Source organism: Rana temporaria, chromosome 12 (genome assembly GCF_905171775.1).
Source record: "Rana temporaria chromosome 12, aRanTem1.1, whole genome shotgun sequence".
Classification (NCBI taxonomy): domain Eukaryota; kingdom Metazoa; phylum Chordata; class Amphibia; order Anura; family Ranidae; genus Rana; species Rana temporaria.
In genome coordinates, this window is record NC_053500.1 from 56,317,645 (window position 1) to 56,342,343 (window position 24,699).

The 24,699-nt window shown below is 45.8% G+C and overlaps 1 protein-coding gene across 1 annotated transcript in view; it reads left to right on the forward strand.

Moving 5' to 3' along the window:
* Positions 1 to 24,699, forward strand: part of DUSP3 (dual specificity phosphatase 3) — a 224,544-nt gene that overhangs the window by 96,882 nt on the left and 102,963 nt on the right. Inside the window, exon 2 of the mRNA XM_040330322.1 lies at positions 19,795 to 20,021. Coding sequence (XP_040186256.1) covers positions 19,795 to 20,021 — 227 coding nt within the window. The remainder of the gene's footprint in view (positions 1 to 19,794; positions 20,022 to 24,699) is intronic.

Consider the following 24,699-nt stretch of genomic DNA (forward strand, 5'->3'; position numbering starts at 1 on the left):
AGCCGCATGGAAGAAAACCATCAGGCTTTTAGGAAAAAACTAAAGACCCACCTCTTCTGAAGGATCAGGACAAAACTGGATGCAAAGCGCCTTGAGGCGATTACAAGTTATTAACTCACTCACTCTTACACCTGTCAGCTTTTATGCATATGATATAAACTTTTTTTTCCAGAAGGAAATTAAAACTGATGCTGTATGTGCTTAAAGTCTGTTAGCTAAAGCTGGGCTTTAATTTGTTGGCACTTAAAGTTCATATAAAACAACTTTATTCCCAGGATGACAACACTGCCTTGATTTTACTTGAGAGTGAACAGCGTGGTCATCCCACTGATGCAGGTTAGGAAATTAGAAACTAAGGCTAAATTAAAGTAGTTCATTCTATGCATTAAAGGGGTGTTCCAGCCTTTTTTTAAGTTTATTAAAAGTCAGCAGCTACAAAAAGTGTAGCTGCTGGCTTTTAATAAACAGACACTTACCTGCTCCACGGTTCCAGCAATGCGCCGGCCGGGGCTCCGCTCCTCGCCCCCCCTCATTCCTAGTGTGGGCACCCGGCAGTGACAGCTTTCGGGCTTCACGGCCAGGCACCCACTGCGCATGCGCGAACGGCACTGCGCATGCGTGCGCGGCGCCGTCCGATTGGATAGGCGATCGCCTACAGGGAGGGGCTGCAATAAGGCGATTAAGCTATTCGCCTTACCAGCCCCTCGGCGGAAGGAGGAAGTGGGACAGGAGTCCCACTCCTCCTGACCCCCCCCCCCCTACTCCCCCCCCAAAAAAAATGACATGCCAAATGTGGCATGTAAGGGGGGAAGGAGTGGATTAAGCGGAAGTTCCACTTTTAGGTGGAACTCCGCTTTAAGGTATAAATCTTCTAAACTGCAGTATTTGCCGCGCCCCCCACCTTATACTTACCTAGGCCCGATCCAGCGATGTGCACAAGAGCAGTGGTTCTTACCGCTGTCTCTCTCCTCACTGGGCAGATTACTAGCAGTGAGAGTCATTGGCAGCTTTCTATAGGGGCACTTGCTGAAGAGAAGGAGCGCCTTCGGGAAACTTGAGAATTGGAGCTGCTTTGTGAAAAATATTTTTTTTTATTTTAATAAGTCAACATAAGTCATCTCTTACCAATGACAGCATCTTTCAACATGGTAGCTTTTATTCTTTTTTTTCGTATACATTTTTAGACTATTATACCTGACAAGACAAAACCTCAGAATAGAAATAAAAAAACACTTTTAGTCCGCACTGAATCTTAATAACTTCTATGTGTACTTTGTACACTGATTTGACCCACTTTTCTATTATGCTATGTACAAGGTGACATCTGTTACTTTGTAAGCAGTCCTGTTGTGTAAAAATAAAAACTCCTACTGCATCTCCTACAGATTTGAGTGAATGATCGCCAAGTTTCAGCAATAATCACCGTGCCTTTCACAGAACGTCTACATTCTGCTTTTCTCTCTGTGTGAAATGTTATGGCATGGCTTCTTATGATTTATTCTTCAGCTACCTGTGACAAGTCAGGGTCAATTAGAAGTCTATTGTAGAAAAATCAGTGTCCAATTCAATTTTTTTTAAGCATCCTTATTTAAAGAATTTGTAAAAGCGATTTTTTTTTTAAATTAACAAACATGTTATACTTACCTTCTCTGTGAAATTGTATTGCATACATTAGTCCAGAACCTCCACTTCTGGGATCCCCTGCTGGCGCGCCTCCATAAAAAGCTCCTTTTTATGGTGGCGCACCTGCGGGCTTGCTCCTGAGCCAGGCTGTGTGTGTCCACTGACACACACACACAGCACGGCTCAGCCTCCTCTTCCTCCTTACAGTATTTGATTGACAGCAGCAGGAGCCAATGGCTCCTGCTGCCTTAGCATAGTGTGTGAGAGCAGAGAGGGAGGAGAGAGCTGCTACCGATGGGCGCAGTCCTGGATCGAGTCAGGACTTTGGTAAGTATTTAGTGGGTTGAGGGGCAATATTATTACTGGGCTGTTTTTTAACCTAATGCAGGGGATGCAAGGGAATAAACAACGTCTAGCCATTAGAACCACTTTGATACATTTATAGCACATATTACGTTCAGGAGGCAGTACAGCCACCAAACGCAACCTATTAAATTAAATGGGGCAGGTTCAGAATTGCTCTACAACCATGGGTAATGCATGGGGTTGTGGAATGGCAGGCAATTTATCACCTCTGAGCTGCTTGTCAAATGTGACAACACACACATATAACCCTGCGAATACACTCTTCATCTTACTTGCTGTATACTGTTAAGCCACATTTGTTAAGATTGGCAGTAGAATAATAAAAATCCCTCTACTGGGATTAGGAGAGCAGCCTAGGCAGGCTTTAATTTATTTAGGTGATAAAATGTGATAGAAGAATGTGACTTTATATTTGCATATTCCATTTTATTAGATTTATTGATGTACTGCCTGAAAGATGAGACTTTATTCCTCTCACAAGATGTGGAGCGAGAGAGAGAGTTCTCTTTGGGATGAGGAAGGAAACAATGGTTTGTATTCTTAAAAAGTGAAATTTTTAATCAGCCTCCCAAGAGGGGCAGTAAATTAGTTTCTGGATGTAGAAAATTGAAACACCGTACATGGTGCTAACAGAATTAAACCGTATTCCATTGTTTTATAGATGGCAGGAATTCTCCAATCATTAATCTGTTGTTTTTTGGCTGAAACAAATCATTTTGAATAACAGCTTGATATTTCTTATGTTTTTAAAGTCAAACTAAACTCCTGTATCACTCTCTGCCTTCTCAAAATTCCTTTTTCAGCTGCTGTGATCCAGCTTCCCTTTCAGGCTGGGTTCACACTATTGCGAATTGGATGATTGGATGTGGTTTTCTCCGCATCCAATTCGCATGTCAGACTGTGACCGGCTCTCTATGGGGCCGGTTCACACATCTCCAGAGCGGCTCTGGTGCCAATTGCACAGGAGTCATGTGCGTCTTCTGGTGCGTTTCAGGTCCGACTTCACGGACTCCCGTCACGCGCACTCCCTACTCTACCCTTGCGGCGCACACACTCCCTACTTTACCCTGGTGGCACTTCCTACCCTTTAACCACTTCAACCCCCTAGGACCCACCAGTACATCCTTAGGTTGAAGTGGTTGTACAGGGACAGGCATCATCCCAGTATCAACATTTTCAGCCAGTGATTGGCCTGTATAGCATCTTGGATCACTTCTACAGGACACAGAAGGGATCTCCCTCTTGCTACTGCCCACTGGCTATAGTGGACTCTCCTAAAAGATTCGGGAGCCCGGTACCACTACTGCTTGGTCCCGTTGTACACTCGGAGGGGAGGAAGGTACATCTGAACCTGGAGTGAAAAATCACCCCCATTCACGCTCACTTTGCACATGGACAGACAGTTATTTCTTCAGAATAACAAGATAGAAATCTGTAACAAAGTGTATTAAAATCCTTGCAGTGTACATAAATCACCCAGGGGGAAATGTTTAAAAAAAAAAAAATGGGGAGTTACTCTTAAAGTTTGCCATGGTGCATATGTGAATGTTGGTTTTGCCAGCTTGACTGCCCTGCCATATGATTTATTTATTATATTTGTGCATGTTTTTTTTTTTTTTTTCTGCGCAATGATGGCAGACTAGAAACATTTCCTCTATTTTGACTGTCTTTTTTTACTAATTGTGAGAAGCACAAAACCAGGTTCCAGGTTGGCTCCGGGAGTACAGAAGCAGGGTACTTTTTATAGAACTCTTTATATTTCCTATGCCTTATAATGTCTATGGATCACCCCCTAGGACTTTATGTTGGGAGAATTAAACCTACTGTGCAGCAACTAATTAATCCTCACAGATTCACTTAAAACAACAACATTGATGTTCACATAGCATCTTATTTCTCTAGCAGAAGACATAAGATAAATGTTATCAGGTTAACAGCACTGTGGGGTAAATACCGCAAAAAATTGCCACATTTTTATCGGTACATCATTCTTTTTTTCTTTTACTTAGTTTTTATTAAAAGAATAAAACAGGGTATACAGACAACCAACAGTCGTTAAATTTGTGAATACAATACAGCCCAAATAAATGATCGTCCTGCTAGCAGAATACACAGGGGACTCCACTCGCCAGCACAGCCTATCAAAGGTACAGATAGCTTCAAGTACAAAACCCCTTGAGTACCAAATCCAAGGGCAGTTTAATCGAATAGCATAGTCAATAACATATCATAAGAAGGGTAATGGGTGCAATAGCTAGCAAAAACAAAGCCAGTCGCAATCCTAACCCGTAATGTGTAAAAAGAAAAAATGGGAACACTAAAATCTTTTTTCTCTTCCGTTCATGGACGGACACAGCAGCCTTTGACCTTAGGGTTATATCCGCTTCCTTCCAGGAGAGTTAGGCAGAAAAAAAGCACTTTAAGTGTTAACACTTTAAGCACTTTAAAAGCACTTGAAGGCCCCGTACACACGACCAAACATGTATGCTGAAACTGGTCCGCGGGCCAGTTTCAGCATACATGTTCGGTCGTGTGTAGGTGCGAGCGGGCCGAATTCCAGCAAACATTTGCCCGCCGGGCCTTTTCCCAGCGGGCAAATATTCCTGGACGTGTTTTAAAACCGTCCGCTGGAATCCTGCCCGCTCGGACATGTACGGTCGTCAGTACAGACCTACCGTACATGTCCAAGCGCCCGCCGTCCCTCGCATGCGTCGAATGACTTCGACGCATGCGTGGAAGCCTTTAAATGGCAGGCCCGCCCACGTCTCCGCGTCATCGTCGCGGCGACGACGCAGACACGCCCCGCGTATTGTTTACGCGCGGACTTCTGTACGATGGTTAGTACAACCATCGTACAGAAGTCCTCTGGCAGGCATGTACGGTGGAAACGGTCCGACGGACCGGTTTCATCGTACATGTTTGCTCGTGTGTACCGGGCCTAAGTGTTAACACTTTCCTCAGTGCAGCTCCTCCCAGGGGGCGTGGTTCCCCGGGTATAACCCACACCCTGCTCTAGCAGCCTCAGTTTTTCTCTGCCTAACGTCAGGAGAGGACAGGCCCTCTAGAGTCCTGTACTCTGGAGATTTTTTTGCGATTTTTTCGCTTTTTATTGTTTTGTTCCTGCATTTTTGAATCCTGGGATTCTTCTATCAACAGCAGACTGGGTGACAGGCTGGGTCTTGACTCTTGTGGTCCCCCCATGTTCAGCCATCGAGCGTGTGCTGGCCCTCAGCTCAGCTCAGCTTTGGGTCGTCCACGACAGGCCCCATTGCTCCAGGGGCGGCCGGAGAACTTCTTGTTTCAGGGCACACATATGACCGGTCTCTATGGCTTTGTCACAGTGTGTCTGGCCAACAGCCATGCCGTTAGTGGACGTTGGTTCTATCTGGGATACCTCCAGCCGTATGGCCCCTTGCTCAGGTAAGGTGGTATGGCTGGAATTTTCCCCTGGGAGGTCGACTGAGGGTTCACCCTGCTTTCCTCTCTCCCTTATTTCCTCTCCCTCCTTCCCCATTTTGGGTAGCGGCTGTGAGGGGGGCCTTCTGGGGTCTCTTTATTACCACCGGGGCCTGTGTGTATAGCGGGGGCTGTGTTTTTTACTCTGGGGGGTGCTGCTGTGTAGTGTGAGGTGTTTGGTGCATCACTGTGGAATTTAAACTGCGCCAGGGCCGCCATTTTGCCGTGGCCGCGGTTTACATAGCTCGGCGGCCATTTTCCTGTAGCCCGCTGGTGATTTTACCTCATACGGCGGCCATCTTGGATTTCTCTTGGCCTCTTGTGTCAGTTTTAGCGCTGCAAAACACTGCAAATCTTCCCGGAGGTGAGAGACACAGCACAGCCAGCACATCAGAGCACACCAGGGGTTTTCAGCTCTCTCTGCAACCGGGTGGGGTGGTGAGTCCCTGGGAGGCTTCACTTTCTATTTTTACAGTCGGGAGGTGACCAGTGGGGTGTTCTGCCTTGCACAGCGGTGGGGCAACATGGACCTGTTTCTGCCCTAGCAATGCCTGGATTATACTTTAATCCCCCTGCCCCTGTCGCATCTGTTGAGGCAATGTTGGTGAAGCAGCTAGTGCCCAGTAGGGGGGTACTAAAGCGCCCCCTCCCTGAGCCTGCTTCTGGGGATATCTCTGACACAGATCTGGTCTGTCATGTCAGACGATGCAGGCTTAACCCAGACGGACTGTGAGGATGACTCTGCCCCAGGGTCAGCACATGATAGGGGATTTGTCTTGTTTCTGCAGTGTTACTCATAAACTTGAGGATGGCGCGGGCACCGGATGTGCCGGTCCCTTTTGAGTTCCGCAAAAACCGCCCAGCACCGCTAGAGTATTTCCCTGTATTCCATGTTTGGAGCAATTGCTATGTATGGATTGGACACGCCACAGAATGTTTTTTTGTTGTTCCTAAAAAATGTTTCGGTCCTTTATCCCTTTGAGGAGTCTCTCCTCCATCAGTGGACACTCCCGAGTCCAGACTGAGTACAGCCACCACATTGCCTGTGGAAGGGGCTTCCGCTTTTATGGACCCCACGGAGGGTGGGGGCTGTGGGCCGCTCTATGTTCACAGTTGTGGGTTTGGCTGTGAGACCGGTTGTGGCCGGGTCTGACTGAACGGGCAAAGTTGTTGCTGCAATGCTTCCGAGACCTGCAAGGGCCTGGCTGAATGATTGGTTCACAGTCTAGAATTTTGTCTGTGAGTCGGCCCTGGATATGCTTCCCTTGCTTTCCAGAGCCTCCGCCTATGCGGTGGTACTACGCCGCCTTGTGTGGCTGACATGCTGGTCTGCGGACCAATCCTCCAAGAAGGCCTTGGTGGATTTGCCCTTCAAGGGTGAACAGCTTTTTGGGGCGTCCCTGGATGACATCATTAACGATGCCACAGGTGGTAAGAGCACCCTGCTCCCACAGTCTGGGAAGGGCTAGCAGCCTCGCCGTAGGCAAGGGCCCTCTTTTACTACCCCTAAGCGTTTTTTTGTGCGCCGGGGTAAAGTTTGCAAGGTGCTAAGGCGCCCGCTGCAGGGCAAAAGCGCCCCTGATTCCGCAAGCCTGCGGACAAACCTGCTTCTGCACGATGGGCTGCCCCCGCCCGTGTCTCGGGTGGGGGGCCGGCTTTGTAAGTTCACGGCTCGGGGGAGGTCTATTCTCTCCGACTGTTGGTTTTGTGAAGTAGTTACCTTGGGGTACAAGATAGCGTTTCTCTCTTGTCCACCAAACAGATTTTTTTCTTCCTACCTCCGGTTCGCCGGCGGGCTCTGTCAGGGGCTGTCCAGGATCTTCTGGTCAGGGGAGTGATTGTACCAGTTCCCTTGTTGGAACGGTTTCAGGGGTTTTACTCCAATCTGTTCGTAGTACCCAAGTAGGAAGGGGTCCGTCCAATCCTGGACCTCAAGGCCCTCAATTGTTTTGTCAAGGTGCATAAATTCAGGATGGAGTAGTTTCGCTCGGTAATAGCAGCACTCCATCAGGGGGACTTCCTGGCGTCCTTGGACTTCATGGACGCGTACTGACATGGCAAAATTGGCTGTACGCAGAGCATACCGCCATTTTGCCCTGTGCTAAAAAGCATATACTCAGTCTTAATGAAATAATCCATCTTAAAGCTAAATAAGTTCACTCACCATCCATTCTCTGCCCATCCATACAACAAGTCAAGAGACCTCACACCAGCTTGTTCTCAAGTTACCGTCCCAGTCATCACTGGTTTGCCGACGCCCTCACAGGCAGTTTTATTAAAGACCCAGTAGGAAGTGATGTCACAGTATGTGACCTCCTTCATAGGAAGTGAGCTCACAGGGTGTCAGCTCCACCCAGCAGATGCCCATATACGGAAACCCTTCCAACAGGGATTCAATACAGTAATATAACAATAACAAAATAATACAACACCACCACAATACAATACAATGAATACAAATACATACAATGAATACAAATGCATACAATGCTGGCTAAAGTCTTATGGGCATGTCTGGGCAGGAAGTGAATGTGCCCCCCCTGACTCCAGAAACGATCACAAGCTCTCTACAGGCGTACGCTACGAATCCCAAGCCATGCTGATCAGACAAGACCCAGATAAGAGCGCACATCTGTCCATAACCACTCGTGTGCTTGCGGAGTGAGCGCATCCCCTCCTCAACGATCGTCGGTGCTAAATGCACAGAGGGCCCCTCGCCGGTGGAAATAAGACCACGCCGCAAACATCACACTCCAACCTCAAGACATTTTCTACTACCAGACGAGATTCAACCAGCCTCAGACTGCCCCAGTCAGCTCTGTTTAGAGCGGGCTGCGGAAGTACTAAAACTGGGTGACACTATGACAATACATATTAAATACATCTTAAAATTTCCACCACAGTACCTACATGTTCCCATATGCACAAAGCGTCTGAGGTTTTCTGCGCTTTGCGGTCAGGAAGGACCACTTTCAATTTGTGGCCCTCCCGATCGGCTTGGCATCGGCACCACGGGTTTTCACCACGGGTTTTCACCAAGGTGCTTGCCTCGATACTGGCCCTGCTGGGACAGCGGGGAATCGCTATCATGGGATATCTGGACGACCTTCTCCTGCGAGCTTCTTCAGGCTCGGAATTAGGAGAGGACGTGTCTATCACGTGTCAGACTCTTCGAGAGTTCGGCTGGCTTCTGAATATCCGGAAGTCAGTGTTAGTTCCGTCTCAGAGACTGGAATACCTGGGACTCGTCCTGGATTCCGCGGAGGCGAGAGTTTTTCTCCCATCGGAGACACTTTAGACGCTGCAATCTGCAGTGCAGCAGTTGTCGACCCAGAAGTAGTCATCTCTTCGATTCTGCATGAGGGCTCTGGGTCTGATGGTGGCCTCTTGCGAGGCGGTTCCGTATGCCCTATTCCACTCCAGGGTGCTACAGAAGGGTATTCTGTCACGTTGGGACAAGGTCCCGTCATCTCTGGATCACCAGGTTTAGTTGAGTCAACTGGTCAAGTCTTCCCTGGTGCGGTGGCGGGTGTCTCCGGTGCTTCGGACTGGGAAGTCGTTTCTGCCGTGCCACTGGATCGTGGTCACGACGGATGCCAACCTCTCCGGTTGGGGGGGGGGGCATTTGGGGGCACCCAGTCTGCCCAGGGACGCTGGACTCAGGAGGAGTCCCGCCTGCCAATCAATATACTAAAGCTCCGAGCAATCATGCTGTGCCTTGCCAGGTGGTCCCTGGATCTGCAGGGCCGACCGGTCAGGATCCAGTCCGACAACGCCACGGCCGTGGCGTACGTCAATCTTCAGGGGGACACACGGAGTTCAGCTGCAGCGATGGAGGTCGCGCACATCCTTCGATGGGCCGAAAGGTCCGTTCCGGCTCTGTCGGCCGTGTACATTCCAGGTGTACAGAATTGGCAAGCCGACTTCCTAAGTCGCCAAGCACTAGACCAAGGAGAGTGGTCACTCCACCCAGAGGTGTTTCGGAGTCTGTGCCAAAAGTGGGGCACTCCAGACGTGGACCTTCTAGCGTCCCGTCTCAATCGGAAGGTGCCACGGTGCGTAGCCAGGTCAAGGGACGCGTCAGACGCGTTGGTGGCACCTTGCGGTCGCTATCGCCTAATCTATGCCTTCCCTCCTCTGAAGCTTCTTCCTCGCTTGCTGCGCAGATTGGAAGCTGGAGGTATTCCAACAATCCTGATCGCCCCAGATTGGCCACGCTGCTTCTGGTCCACGGACCTGGTGCGTCTGCCCACGGGCGTCTACCCTTGAGAGAAGATCTTCTGTCGCAGGGTCCGATCTTCCACCCTGCTTTACAGTCGCTGGCTTTGACGGCGTGGCTGTTGTGAGCCAGGAACTGAGAGGCCGAGGCCTATCGGCAGGGCTGCTGTTAGAAATCACTGGGCCCTGTACAGCCTACCTGGCAGGGCCCCCCAATATATATAAAACAATATTTTCACAAAAAATATACTAAAATAATTATTAGCAGACACAAACATAAAATAGAACCTGTGTGAATTAACCCTTTTTTAATTGTTTTCTTAATTTATTTTTTATTTAAATGCATATTTCTTTTTTTTAAATGTATACAATTAAAAAATGTTTTATTATTCTTATTTTTACAATTTATTTATTTACAGGACATGGAAGCTGGCAGTGCCATGGGAGGGGGGGGGCAGCACAGTGACAGTGGGGCATACTGTGGGGGGGGGGGATCAGAAGTGAGCAGAACATGGATGGGAATTGGTGCGGGGGAAGCAATTGCAGGAACGATGCCCTGTGTCTGTCTCTCCCTGCAGCAGCTGAAACTGAAACTGCTGCAGAGAGCCGCACATGGCATTTTTCTGTAATTGGCCCTCCACCCAACCACACCGATACCTACTGTTGTTGGGTCCCCCCGTGTGCTCGGGCCCCCTACAGGAGGGCTGGTGGTCCCCCCCTATCAGCGGCCCTGCCTATCGGGCTCGGTGGTCTCTACCATGCTGCGTGCATGGAAGTCTACTGCACATAGGATTTACCATCATACGTGGAAGGCCTACATCTCTGTGTGAGGAGATGAAATGGCACCCTCGTACATACGTGGTGTCCAGGATTCTGCTGTTTTTACAGCGGGGAGTGGACCAGGCTCTCGCCTTTAAGTACGGTTAAGAGTCAGATTTCAGCTCTGGCTGTTTGCTTTCAGCAACCCTTGGTGTCGCACTTTTTGATGCGTACGTTTGTACAGGGGGTCCGGCATGTGGCCCCTCCGGTGCGCCATCCACTGCCCCCATGGGACTTGTATTTAGTCTTTTTGGTGCTTCGGGATGCTCCCTTTGAGGACATTCGGAAGATCCCCTTGTTGACTCTGTCACAAAAGGTGTTTTTTCTGGTAGCAATTATCTCGATCAGACGGGTGTCTGACCTGGCGACCTTGTCTTGCAGGGCTCCCTACTTGGTCATCCATAGGGATAAGGTGGTGCCCAAAGGTCGTTTCGGCTTTTCACATTAATGAGGACATTGTTCTTCCATCCTTATGTCCTCAGCCGAAAAACCAGAAGGAGGCCACTTTACATTCCCTGGATGTGGTTCGGGCCCTACGAGTGTACTTGTCTGCTACGGCTCCGTTCCCGAGGTCGGACTCACTGTTCGTGTTAGTGGCTGGTCCTAAAAGAGGCCTGGCGGTATCGTCGGTCACCATTTCTAGGTGGATCCGACAGGTTGTGATTCAGGCCTATGCTCTGAAGGGGCGGGCGCCTCCCTTTCGGGTTACGGCGCATTCGACCAGGGCGATCGCTGCCTCTTGGGCTTTCCGGCATCAAGCCTCTGTGTTACAGGTGTGTAAGGCAGCGACCTGGTCGTCGGTCCACACTTTTTCAAAGTTTTACAAGGTGGATGCGAGTGCATCTTCTGATGCCTCCTTTGGCCGCAAGGTGTTACAGGCGGCAGTTTAAGGTTGAAGTTCCTCCGTTGAGGAACTCTAATTTTGTTTGGGGTGTAACCTGGTTTGCTGTGTTGTTTTCCCACCCCTCAATTTTTTTGACACTGCTTGGGGACGTCCCTAAGGTCAAAGGCTGCTGTGTCCGTCCATGAACGGAAGAGAAAATAAGATTTTTGTACTCACAGTAAAATCCATTTCTCTGAGTTCATGGACGGACACAGCACCCACCCCTCCTTTTGTTTGTACTGCTTGTTACAAACTGAGGCTGCTAGAGCAGGGTGTGGGTTATACCCAGGGAACCATGCCCCCTGGAAGGAGCTGCATTGAGGAAAGTGTTGTTAACACTTAAAGTGCTTTTTTCTGCCTAACTCTCCTGGAAGGAAGCGGATATAACCCTAAGGTCAAAGGCTGCTGTGTCCGTCCATGAACTCAGAGAAATGGATTTTACGGTGAATACAAAAATCCTATTTTTTTAAAAATAACAAACATGTCATACTTACCTGCTCTGTGCAGTGGTTTTACACAGAGCAGCCCAGAGCCCCCTCTTCTCTGGTCCCTCACCGGTGCTCCTGACCCCTCTGTCCTGCTGAGTGCCCCATAGCAAGCTGCTTGCTTGCTTTGGGGGCATCCGAGCTGCTGTTCTGTGTATCCATTCAGACATGGAACAGTGGCTTGGCTCCACCCCTCTCTCTGTCCTCATTGGCTCACTGACTTTGACAGCATCAGGAGCTAATGGTGCCTGCTGTGTGTCTCAGCCAATCAGGAGGGAGAGTCACAGACAGCCGAGTCTCTCGTGCAAACATCGCTGGTTCGAGATGGGGGGTTGGGTAAGTATTAAGGTGGTTGAGGGAAAGGAGGGCTACACACAGGTTTTCTATCTTAATGCATAGAATTCATTAAGATAACGAAACCTTCTGCCTTTAGAACCACTTTAAAGTGATTGTAAACGACCCCCTTGTAAAACAAACCTATTCATTTTAAAATAGACATGAAAGGCAAAACAGCTTTGTTTAGATATAAAAACAAATTATAAATACCTTTTTTCCCTTGATCACATTCCCTCTGTTCTCAGCTGCATAAGAGCTCGGGGGAGGAGAAGCAGCAGCACACTGAGCTTACCAGTGAATGGCTGTGCAGGGGAGGGCATGTCAGGACAAGTCTGATAATGCCGCCTGAGTTCCCAGCATAGCTAGAGAACTTACCACGATGTCCTCTCCTGCTTAGTGTGGTCAGTTTTTAATAGGACAGCAGAGGGACTGGCAGGAACACCAGGGATTTCACACAAATTAAATAATAAAAAGAGAACAGGATACTTTCTCATACAAGTACATGGTACAGCAGCCACGTTTGAGGAATATGAAGTGTTGGGGTAACAAACGCTTTAACTAGCAACTAGTAGTCATTAACCATCAGATAAAAGGGACAAAGAGAGACTGGCTAACCTTTCAGGCCTCTATAACATTGCATTTGTACATTTTGAAAAACCTGTAAAAAGGATAAGAAGTGGTAAAAAAAATTATTTATGTTAGACATTGGCAGGGGTGTTTCCTTTACCTATATACTTTGTGCTAAAAGGTGTCCCTCTTTTTTAATTTCAGAAAGTTATGTATAAACTAATATAGAAACTAAAGTGGTACTAAAGGTAAAAAAAATCATGACACATCCATGTCTTTATGGACCTTGCTTTGTGCACTGGTGTGCAGTGATGTTGGAACAGGAAGGGCCAAACTGTTCCCACAAAGTTGGGAGCATGAAATTGTCCAAAATGTCTTGGTATTCTGACAACTTAAGAGTTCCCTTCACTGGAACTAAGGGGCCAAGCCCAACCCCTGAAAAACAATCCCCCCTCCACCAAATGATTTGGACCAGTGCACAAAGCAAGGTACATAAAGACATGGATGAGCGAGTTTAGGGTGGAGAAACTTGACTGGCCTGACCTCAACCCAATAACACCTTCGGGATGAATTAGAGCGGACTGCGAGCCAGGTCTTCTCGTCCAACATCAGTGCCTGACCTCACAAACGCGCTTCTGGAAGAATGATCAAACATTCCCATAGACACTCTTAAACCTTGTGGACAGCCTTCCCAGAAGAGTTGAAGCTGTTATAGCTGCAAAGGGTGAGCCAACTCAATATTGAACCCTACGGGCTAAGACTGTGATGCTTTTGACTATCTAGTGTGATGCAGTCTGTCATCAGCATTACCAAAGCAAATTATTATTATTATTTTTTTTCCTGTTAACCCTGCTGTTTCAACTTCCTTTAACAGAATAAGCTGTCCAGCAAAAGTGGCAGTTAGAGGGTTGTGACAAACATTTTACTATTGACAGGGGGGACTTACAATGATCAGCTTTTATTCATTTATTTAAATCCTGTATCTCAAAAGGGGGGAAAAAAAATGTCTCTCTCGGCTTTGAAAGTTTAACTGGAGTTATGCTTTAATGTGTTAGTCACATATGTAAAAGTCCATGTAAAGCTATAAATCTATTCCATCTAGCACTACACTCTCCCGACATCGCTGCTTTCCAAGGGTGACTACATTGCTCCTCCATACACCCTAATACAGGAATTGTGTTACTGGTCAGATCACAAGGTGAAAATACAGACAAAAAAAGACTACCAAAAAAAAAAATGCAATGAACACATTTAAGAATTAGTACACTGTAATATATTTCATTCTTCATTTTGGGTTTGATACCGCTTTAAATGTGGTCCAAATAGAGGCATTTTACTCTGAGTCACTATCATTTTAATACTGAATATTTTCTAGTAAGCAAGTTATTTTTCCAGCCCTTAATTAGCATTTTATAAAAACCTCAAAAGCCTTTTTCCATCACCTCCTTACATTTAGATGTGAAGAGTGAGCGGATTCCTTATCTTCAATATAGGTGTCAGTTCTTCAAAAGCTCTGCTGATCACTGTCAGTATTTTCCAATATATATGACAGCAAATACCAGTCTAATGTGTCGGGAGGATGGCATTCACATTTCTTTGCTGTTTTGTATATGCAAGTGTGGGTGTCACATCCAGTACTGTATTATGCCTGAAGAAGAAACCAAATGTGTATTTCCATTTCCACTGCAATAAGATAACCAATAAACGGCATTCACTTAGGTATACATTTTCTAGCAGAAGTGACAAATGAATCTGGTCTTGTTTAATGTCATATTATGCAAAAATAGGGAAGACTGGAAAGGTGTAATGAATACATATTCACAGCACTGAATGCATAATGAACAATTTAAACTGTGAGTTTCATGTTGACTAAATCCGTTGAATTGCTTGAACTCAAGTCAAATAAATATATACTCGAAGGAAATGCATAGTGTAGCTTCAACAAGCATATCAATTCAGTTATTACTGCAGTATTTAGGGGGCGGTGCCTCCTCTATCCACGCCACCCCCCCCCCCCCCCATTGGAATCATGGATAGATTCATGCATAGCATGGCCGCCACAGCCACCCTCTATTCATCCATCCAGCCCCTTTTAGGATGCCAAACGCCTGAATTACAGCAGTGTTTTTTTTTTTTTAAGCGCCTGATTAGAGCTGAAGGCTCTAAAAGGCTTCAAAATGGGGTGGGCTCGGAGTGCAGAACATTGCACCATGAGCCCATCTAGGTGTTACAACAGCGAATGAATATTTGCTGTTGTAACACTGATCCTCAATCATTCCAATCAAAAACGGGTCTGAGACCCGTTTTCCGATTTGGCCAAAAAGAGAAGACTCCCTATTGGCTGCAGAGGAGGAGAGAGGAAACGAAAGCCGCCAAAGCCCATAAACGGTGAATGAAGGGAAAGCTGTCGCCGCCGAGCAAGGGAAGCTGCCGGTGAAGCACTGCATAGATTAGGTTAGTGGCCCAGACCCACCGACCGACCGTTGGGAGGGGGGGGGGATGGTGTTACTGTTTGCCGCCCCCCAAAGAAAATTACCACCGGCCGCCACTGACTGCAGTGCATACCCGTATTTGGATACTGTGTTGCATGTCTGATTAATTTTTTTTGGGGGACGGCAAACAATAACACCATTCCCACCCCCCCCCCCCCCCACACCCCAACGGTCGGTCGGTGGGTCTGGGGCACTAACCTAATCTATATATATATATATATATATATAAACAATAAAATAAACCCAAATATGTATATATTATTTAGTATGTGAAAGTTATAGTGTCTGCAAACTATGGTATACAGTATATTTGAAACTATATCAATCCTGATAATCCACTGATAGAACACCTTTGGGATTAATTGGAGCGGAGACTGTGAGCCGGGCCTTCTTGTCCAACATCGGTGCCTGACCTCACAAATGCCCTTCTGGAAGAATGGTCAAACATTCCCATAGACACACTCCTAAACCTTATAAACAGCCTTCCCAGAAGAGTTGAATCTGTTATAGCCGCAAAGGGTGGGCCAACTCAATATTGAACTCAACGGACTAAGACTGGGATTCCATTAAAATTCATGTGCGTGTAAAGGCATGTGTCCCAATACTTTTGGTAATAAAGTGTACACCCCAAAACACATTCTGCTATGCCTCCAGAGTATGGGGATTGACTTTCACTCCTGTTTTATGCGGTATTTACCAAGCTTTTTTGCTTTAAGCGGTAAATATTGCATACAGCAGTAGTGAATTGACCTTTTAGGAACGCATGCAGTATTTGTGAAAACACCTAAATATGGCATGCAATCTGGTTCTGTGAATGGAGCCCTTAGTCTCTGAAGACATAACCTCTCTCCAAGGTTCTGAAAGCTCCCCCAATACTGTCATGTCTTCTGCCTTAGGTTCTGAAAACACAAAGGGCCAGATTCACAAAGAGTTACGCCGGCGTATCAGTAGATACGCTGACGTAACTCCGAATCTAAGCCCGTCGTATGTCTAAATGTATTCTCAAACTGAGATACACTTAAACATGCCTAAGATACGATGGCCTGCGCCGTCGTATCTTAGGGTGCAATATTTACGCTGGCCGCTAGGTGGCGCGTCCATTGAGGTCGGCGTAGAATATGTTAATGAGTAGTTACGCCGATTCACGAACGTACGCTTGCCCGTCGCAGTAAAGATACACCGTTTCCGTAAGCGATACGCGGCATGAAGATAAACATGCCCCCTAGGTGGCGTATCCTATGTTAAGTATGGCCGTCGTTCCCGCGTCAAAATTTTTAAATTTAACGTCGTTTGCGTAACTCGTCCGTGAAAAGGGCTGGACGTCAATTACGTTCAGGTCGAAACCAATGACGTCCTTGCGACGTCATTTAGCACACACACATTCATCATGGCACAAGGAGAATGCACGCATGCACACCACTGTGGTCCCTAGCACACACACCCTACATCCTCATCACATTGGATTAGCCCAAGTCCAACATGCAGGACTTGGGAGCAGCAACGCCACGGCAAGGCTCCAATTATGTTGCTGTACATTCATACCACATTCACACGGGTCGTGGGGATAAATTCTCCCCAACGACCGAGGGTGACACCCCTTACTGTCAGGAGTGTCACTCCCCACATTCACACACCAGTCACACTGTAGCCTGCACTACTGACCGTGTGCAGTATTAAAATAAAACAAAACGGAGGAGGAGTCTTCCCCTGTTGCTGTCACTATCGGAATGTCCGATAGTGTGTACGCGGCATTAGTCTCGGGAAAGCACAAACTCTCTATAGGGTGGTGAAAGCTCCCATTGATACTGTCATGTCTCCTGCTTTAGGTTCTGAACACAAACTCTCTATAGGGTGGTGAAAGCTCCCATTTATACTGTCATGTCTCTTGCCTTATTTTGTTCATAACTGCTTGAGTCCCCATGCCTTTTTCTTTGAAATTCCCTTGAGTTTCCAGATTAAGGACAATATAAACATACAATGCAAGTAAGTAGAATGTAAGTACAATAAAGCTACATTGGCTTGTAAAGATAAATGCCCAATAGGTAATGGGCATAGAGGTGTATATTAAAACAGCTGCTTGACAACGCTAGAGGCATATGCAGGGTTGGGGCAGGTAGCCCAGAATGGAAAAGTCGGGTGTCCCGCTGGGGTAACTAATATGCCAGGGGATCAAAGTACCTAGATGGAGCAGATGGCATATATGGATGATGGTAAATAATACTAAAAGTGTCCCAGCACGGGTAGTTGCATGGGGCATGAATGAGTATGGGGTCATGGGCATATAGAGATTATCCGGTCCTGCCTGGTGGTAGCTCAGGCTGAGGACCGGAGGGATAGGTCCACTTCTCGTGTCCACGTAGGCATAGCGAATGGCAAAAACCATCTGTTTAAAGTAACACCAAATAAGCATAAGCTAAACATAATAAAGGTAATATGAGGTATATAATCAGAGGATACTCCCCAGTTGCTAGAGTGGGGAGTATTGGTGGGTGAAGTGTGAGATGTACAGGGGGTGGTAGAAAGACAAATCCTTCAGCACTAATCACAGATCACCCGAAGGCCCAGGTGTGTTATCCACCTAATAATTAATTTAAATGTAACCTCTGAATTTAAAAAATAAATAAATACTTAAAGGGGGCGTACCATCATCCAGAATATATACATATATATTTTGGCTCTAAGGTCCCCGAACCAAAGAGCCAAATAGGGGAATTGGGGCCAAAGTTGGACTATCACGGTACTGATAACATAGGTGTAGAGTATGAAAAAGAACAGGTAAGTAATAAAAAAACATATTTTATTGAATACAATATCAATAGGGATATAGAATTAAAAAATAAAAAGACCAACATAACACCAGAGTACTAGCGCAAATACTCGGTATCGGTCCCGATACCGATACTAGTATCGGTATCGGGACAACCCTTATAATTTGTATACCCCCTTTTATAAACCCCAACATATAACTAAAAAAGTCTGCTAATTAAAATATAGCATCGGTGTGACTTTTATAATAAAAACAAAATATTGTATATCGACACCATATATACACTGGCCTAGATTCAGGAAGATTTGCGCCCTCTTACGGAGGCGCAGCGTACTGTTTTAACGCTACGCCTCCGTAAATCACGTGCGCTACGCTTCATTCACGAAGCAGTAGCTCCGTAATTTGCGCGGGCGTTCCGTAAAAATGGCCGGCGTAAGCTCGCATAATTTAAATGATCCCATAGGGGGCGTGGATCATTTAAATAAGGCGCGTTCCCGCGCCGAACGTAGTGCGCATGCTCCGTCTGGAAACTTTCCCAACGTGCATTGCGGCAAATGACGTCGCAAGGACGTCATTTGCTTTAACGTGAACGTAAATGGCGTCCAGCGCCATTCACGATTCATTTACGCAAACGACGTAATTTTCAAACATCGCGACGGGGGAACGACGGGTATACTTAGCATTGGCTGCGCCTGCTAATAGCAGGAGCAGCCTTACGCGGAACCCGACGAACGCAAATGATGTAAAATGCGAACGCCGGGCGAGCGTAGGGTTGTGAATCGGCGTGAGTATGCAATTTGCATACTCTACGCTGACCACTACGGGAACGCCACCTAGCGGCCATCGTAAGAATGCAGCCTACGATACGACGGCATAAGAGCCTTATGCCAGTCATATCTTAGGCTGCAGTCAGCGTAACGAGCTTTCTGAATACAGAAAAGTCATTACGCCGGCGCAACTAAGCAATTGCGCTGCGTAACTATGGATACGCAGACGCAATTGCTTACTGAATCCACCCCACTAATTACAGCCTTAAAATTCAGTAAACACCCTAGTTGAATGAAATTCTCCAATATAGCGCAAACAGTTTTAAATCTCCAAGCAAAATACAGGGGTGACTTTTATGTAATGTAGCTCAAAGTGAACATTTGGTTCATTCTAGGTTTTTAGTCCCCTTTCCACACTACATTGCGACGAACACAGGCAAAAAGCTGGGCAGGCGAAGACACAAATTAGCATGATGACTTTTTTCATAGGCTTGTGATCGTTAAAAATGTAAATGACCTTATGACAACTTGTGTAAGCATTTAACGCTTGCACAGTAAATAAAGATGTCATCCTAATAATCAGATGTCATTGTTGGGTCTTGGGGATTATTCTAGGGGGGTTTGGTTTTATTTTTAAGAAAATAAACAAAAAAAATACCTTTTTTTGTTTTTGTTTTTATTTTTTACACACTTTCTTCTTCATGAGTGTTCTGGATCTGATCAGTGCAATCAGCCAATAATAGCTCACTATTACGGTGATCTATTGCTACAGGATGATAATGTATAGAGCTGCAACAGCTACATGTCAGTCTCTGTACTCAGGGAACATTTTGTTTTATCTCTCATGACATCACTAGATGTAAATACAATACGGAAACCGTTCAAGAGTGGAATCTGAGGGTATTTCAAATACCTATTTGTGTGAGGCTCTTAAATATACATTCTGCTTTATTTATAGGTGGGTTTAAAGGCTAATGTTTTATTTTTTTTAATGTAGAAATTTTTTGTCTTTCAGGTTTATCGCCCAGAACATAATGAGATTACAACGCCTTGGAATCACTCACATCCTAAATGCTGCAGAAGGGAATTCCTTCATGCATGTAAACACAAATGCTGCTTTTTATGAAGGAACAGGCATTACCTACCATGGTATTCAAGCTAATGACAGACCAACATTTGACCTCAGCTCTTACTTTGAAGAAGCCTCAGACTTCATTGATAAAGCATTGTCACAAAAAGATGGTGAGTACCCCTAGAGATTAAAGTTGTAATTTGCATCTGCCATACTATATACTCCATTGTTATTTTTCCTTAGCTTAAAACGGAGCTCCGCCGTTTAAAAAATATTAAAAGCCTGCCGCTACAAATACTGCAGATGCTGACTATATGGACACTTACCTGTCCTGGAGTCCAGCGACGTCTGCAGCAGAAGACGAGCAATCGCAAGTTATGAGACGGGAGCACTCGTTCTGGTAAAACTAGCGTTTGTAATGGAGAAAGCACATTCGTCACGCTGTAACAGACTGAAAAGCACAAAGACTGAAAAACCGTGAATCGTCTCTCACCAAACTTTTACTAACACGAAATCTGCAAAAGCAGCCCAAAGGGTGGCACCATCTGAATGGAACTTCCCCTTTTATAGGGCCATCGTACGTGTTGTACGTCACTGCGCTTTGCTCCAGCATCTTTTTTTCACGATCGTGTGTAGGCAAGGCAGGCTTGACAAGAATCGCGTCGAGAAAAACATAAATTTTTCTAGGACAAGAAAAACGGCTGTGTGTACACGGCATTAGGGCTAGCTTGCACTTGCTTCAAAACATGGCTTCCTTCAGACACACTTTGTTAAAGCTCTCTTAACACCAGTCAAAGCTCATGTCACTAAATAAAATGGTTAGCTTACAGTCCTGCTTACACCTTAAAGGATCACTAAAGGAATTTTTTTTTTTAAGCTAAATAGCTTCCTTTACCTTACTGCAGTACTGGTTTCATGTCCTCATTTTTGCTTTGAAGTAGCTGTAATTCTGCTGTGATCTCCACACTTCCTGCTTGTCTGGCTCCTTATAACCACAGTACTGGGAGCTTTTCACAGTGGTCTAAGTTGTCATTACTGTGTGTCTAAAACTCCTCAGAACCAATCAGATTAATTTTAAAAACAAAACACTGCCCTGGATTGGTTTGTTTTTGTTCTGTGTGTCTCTTTACTTCACATAAACATGAAACCATTTTAAAACCGAAAGTGAAACTAGAGGCACATTATATGATTGATTTTTATCTATTTTTAATCATTTTTAAAAGGAATCAGTTAACTTTTATGTCCTATACCCTGTAAACAGTCATTTCAGCAAAAAAAATGTTTTCCTTTAGTGACCCTTTAAGTTTGCTTTGCTTCAACAATTTTACCCCATGAAGCTTTAGTGGTGCTTCAAAGCGTCTTTAAAGCCTCCATAGAAGTCTATGACAAAGCTCACTTGAAGCACCTGCAGCTTTTGAGAGGCTTTAATTCAGCTTTAGCTTTGCTTTGTTTTGGAGAAATTGCAGGTATGAAATATCAACACACACAGGGCATTTGCCACGCTTCAACAAAGCTTCAAAAGAGCATCACTTAGGGCTAGTTTACACATGCTTCAAAACAAGGCTTCGGACCGGCTTTGTTAAAGCTCTCTGAATACCAGTCTTTAGTGGTGCTTCAAAGCGTCTACAAAGCCTCCATAGAGGTATATGACAAAGCTTGCGTGAAGCACCTGCATCTTTTGACAGGCTTTAATTCAGCTTTAGCTTCGCTTTGTTTTGGAGAAATTGCAGGTATGAAATATCCACACACACAGGGCATCGGTCAAGCTTCAGCAAAGTTTCAAAATAGCATCACTAAAGATTCAATGAAGTACCACTGAAGCTTCATCAACTCATCAAAACGCATCATAAATGCAAGTTGAAGCGGTGGGTGCTTTAATGTGTGTTGAAGCCGAAGCAAGTGTAAATGAGCCCGAAACCACCACCAAAGCTTCATCGAAGCATTGACAAAGCTTCACCAAAGCCTCATCAAAGCACCACCGAAGCATCAAAAACACATCATAAAAGCTTGTTGAAGCAGTAGAAGCTTTAATGTGCATTGAAGCCGAAGCAAGTGTAAATGAGCCCTAAGGGGCATATTTATAAAGCAGTAAAACTGAATGTCATCGAACATACACTGCAGCTGAATTTTCCTGGTGTATGTGTTTACATGTCACTGATTCACCACCAGTGAATGTTGGCTGAAGGGCACATTTACTGTTCGCTAAACATGCCAATAAGATTGTAGCAATGCCAATGTTTTGGATATCATTAAAAGTTAAGATCTGCAACTGAATCTGCCTGCCTCTTGGCATTTCAATACAGTGCCTTGAAAAAGTATTCATACCCCTTACAGTTTTCCACATTTTGTCCATGTTGCAACCAAAAATGTAAATGTATTTTATTGGGATTTTATGTGATAGACCAACACAAAGTGGCAGATAGTTGTGAAGTGGAAGGAAATGATAAATGGTATTCAATTTTGTTTTACAAATAATTATGTGAAAAGTATGCTGGGCATTTGTATTTCGGCCCCCTTTACTCTGATACCCCTAACTAAAATCTAGTTGAACCAATTAGCTTCAGAAGTCACCTAATTGGTATATAGAGTCCACCTGTGTGTAATTCAATCTCAGTATAAATACAGTATAAATACAGTGGTTCTGCGAAGCCCTCAGAGGTTTGTTAGAGAATCTTAGTGAACAAATCACATCATGAAGGCACACACCAAACAGGTCAGGGATAAAGTTATGGAGAAGTTTAAAGCAGGGTTAGGTTATAAAAAAATAGCTTTGAACATCTCACGGAGCACTGTTAAATCCATCATTTGAAAAAGGAAAAAGTTTGGCACAAATGAAAACCTACCAAGATATGGCCATCCACCTAAACTGACCGGCATGGCAAGGAGAGCATGCATCAGAGAAGCAGCCAAGAGGCCCATGTTAACTCTGGAGGAGCTGCAGAGATCCACAGCTCAGGTGGGAGAATCTGTCCACAGGACAACTATTGATCGTGCACTCCACAAATCTGGCCTTATATATAAGAGTGGCAAGAAGAAAGACATTGTTGAAAGAAAGCCATAAGCTGACCCGTTTGCAGTTTGCTAGAAGCTATGTGTGGGACACAGCAAATGTGGAAGAAGGTGCTCTGTTCAGACCAAATGAGATGAGACCAAAATTGGTCTAAAAGCAAAACGCTATGTGTGGCGGAAAGTTAACACTGCACATCACCCTGAACACACCATCCCAACCATGACACATGGTGGTGACAGCATCATGTTGTGGGGATGCTTTTCTTCAGCAGGGGCATGGAAGCTGATCAGAGTTGATGGGAAGATGGATGGAGCCAAACACAGGGTAATCTTAGAAGAAAAACCTGTTGGTGTCTGCAAAAGACTTGAGACTGGGGCGGAGGTTCACCATTCAGCAGGACAATGACCCTAAACATACAGCCAGAGCTACAGTAGGTGACCGCGATATTGTGTCAATCTCGCTCCCTTTCTCAGCGAGATTGACCACCTACGAGCCTAATCGCGGGAGCCAGCGCCGAGCTGGCTTTCCGCGATGGAGACAAAGCCGTCATAGAAGCGACGGGGATCCAACTTGGATTCCCACCAATTCTAGCTGTGGCGTTTGGTATGAATCCTGAGGGGGAACTCCCACGCCAAATTTCAAATAAAAAAACGGCATGGGTTTCCCCCCCCCAGGGGCATACCAGGCCCTTAGGTCTGGTATGGGTTGTAAGGAGACCCCCTATACCAGACTCGTATCCAAAGCATGCTGCCTGGCCGGTCAGGAAAGGAGTGGGGATAAGCGAGCGCCCCCCCCCCTCCTGAGCCGTACCAGGCTGCATGCCCTCAACATGGGGGGGTTGGGTGCTCTGGGGCAGGGGGGCGCACTGAGGCCCCCCCCACCCCAGAGCACCCGTCGCAAGGACGTCATTTGCTTCAAAGTGAACGTGAATGGCGTCCAGCGCCATTCACGAATCACTTACGCAAACGACGTGAAATTCAAATTTCACGTCGCGGGAGCGGCGGCTATACTTTAGCATTGGCTGCCCCTACTATTAGAAGGGGCAGCCTTGCGCTAGAGTTGCCGTACGGAAACTCCGTATCTGGCTTGCGCAGGGCCCGTGCAAGTTTGTGAATCAGTGGTAGTATGCAATTTGCATACTACACGCTGATCACAATGGGAACGCCCCCTAGCGGCCCACGCAAGAATGCAGCCTAAAATCTGCATGGCATAAGAGCCTTATGCCACGCAGATTTTAGGCTGCAGTCGGTGTAACGAGGTTCCTGAATCAGGAGCACTCGTTACACCGGAGCAAGTAAGCAATTGCGCCGTGTAACCTATGGTTACACGGGCGCAATTGCTTCTTGAATCTGGGCCACTGACTGCATGCCTGTCACAGGCCAGTGACTCAGAAAGGACTCAAGTCAGTGTACTAGAATCACAGCCAAGCACTGCCAATTTCATAAGGAGGTCAGCAATGGCAGCATTCTAATGTCTAGATTTAGAACCATGGTAAGTTGATATGACCGAGGAAGAAAAATATATTTTATTTTGATTTATTATTTAAGTGATGCTAAATACTCTTCCTAAAGGCTTGTGTTCTGTAACCAGAATAGAGTTTAAAGCTTCTGTATGTGCAGATAAAGGTAGATATTACTTTTAGAAAGAAGCACTAAACAGAGGTGGTAATATTACATTTTTTTAAATTTGGCTTCCATAATTTATTTATTGGCACCAAGTCTGTTTCTGCAATCTCAGGAAGCTTCAAGCCATGAATACTGGGAGATGTGACAGGTCCTCTTCGGAAATGTAAAATAAAGAATCCAATTATCATTTAAACATGTTACTAATATTTCAAA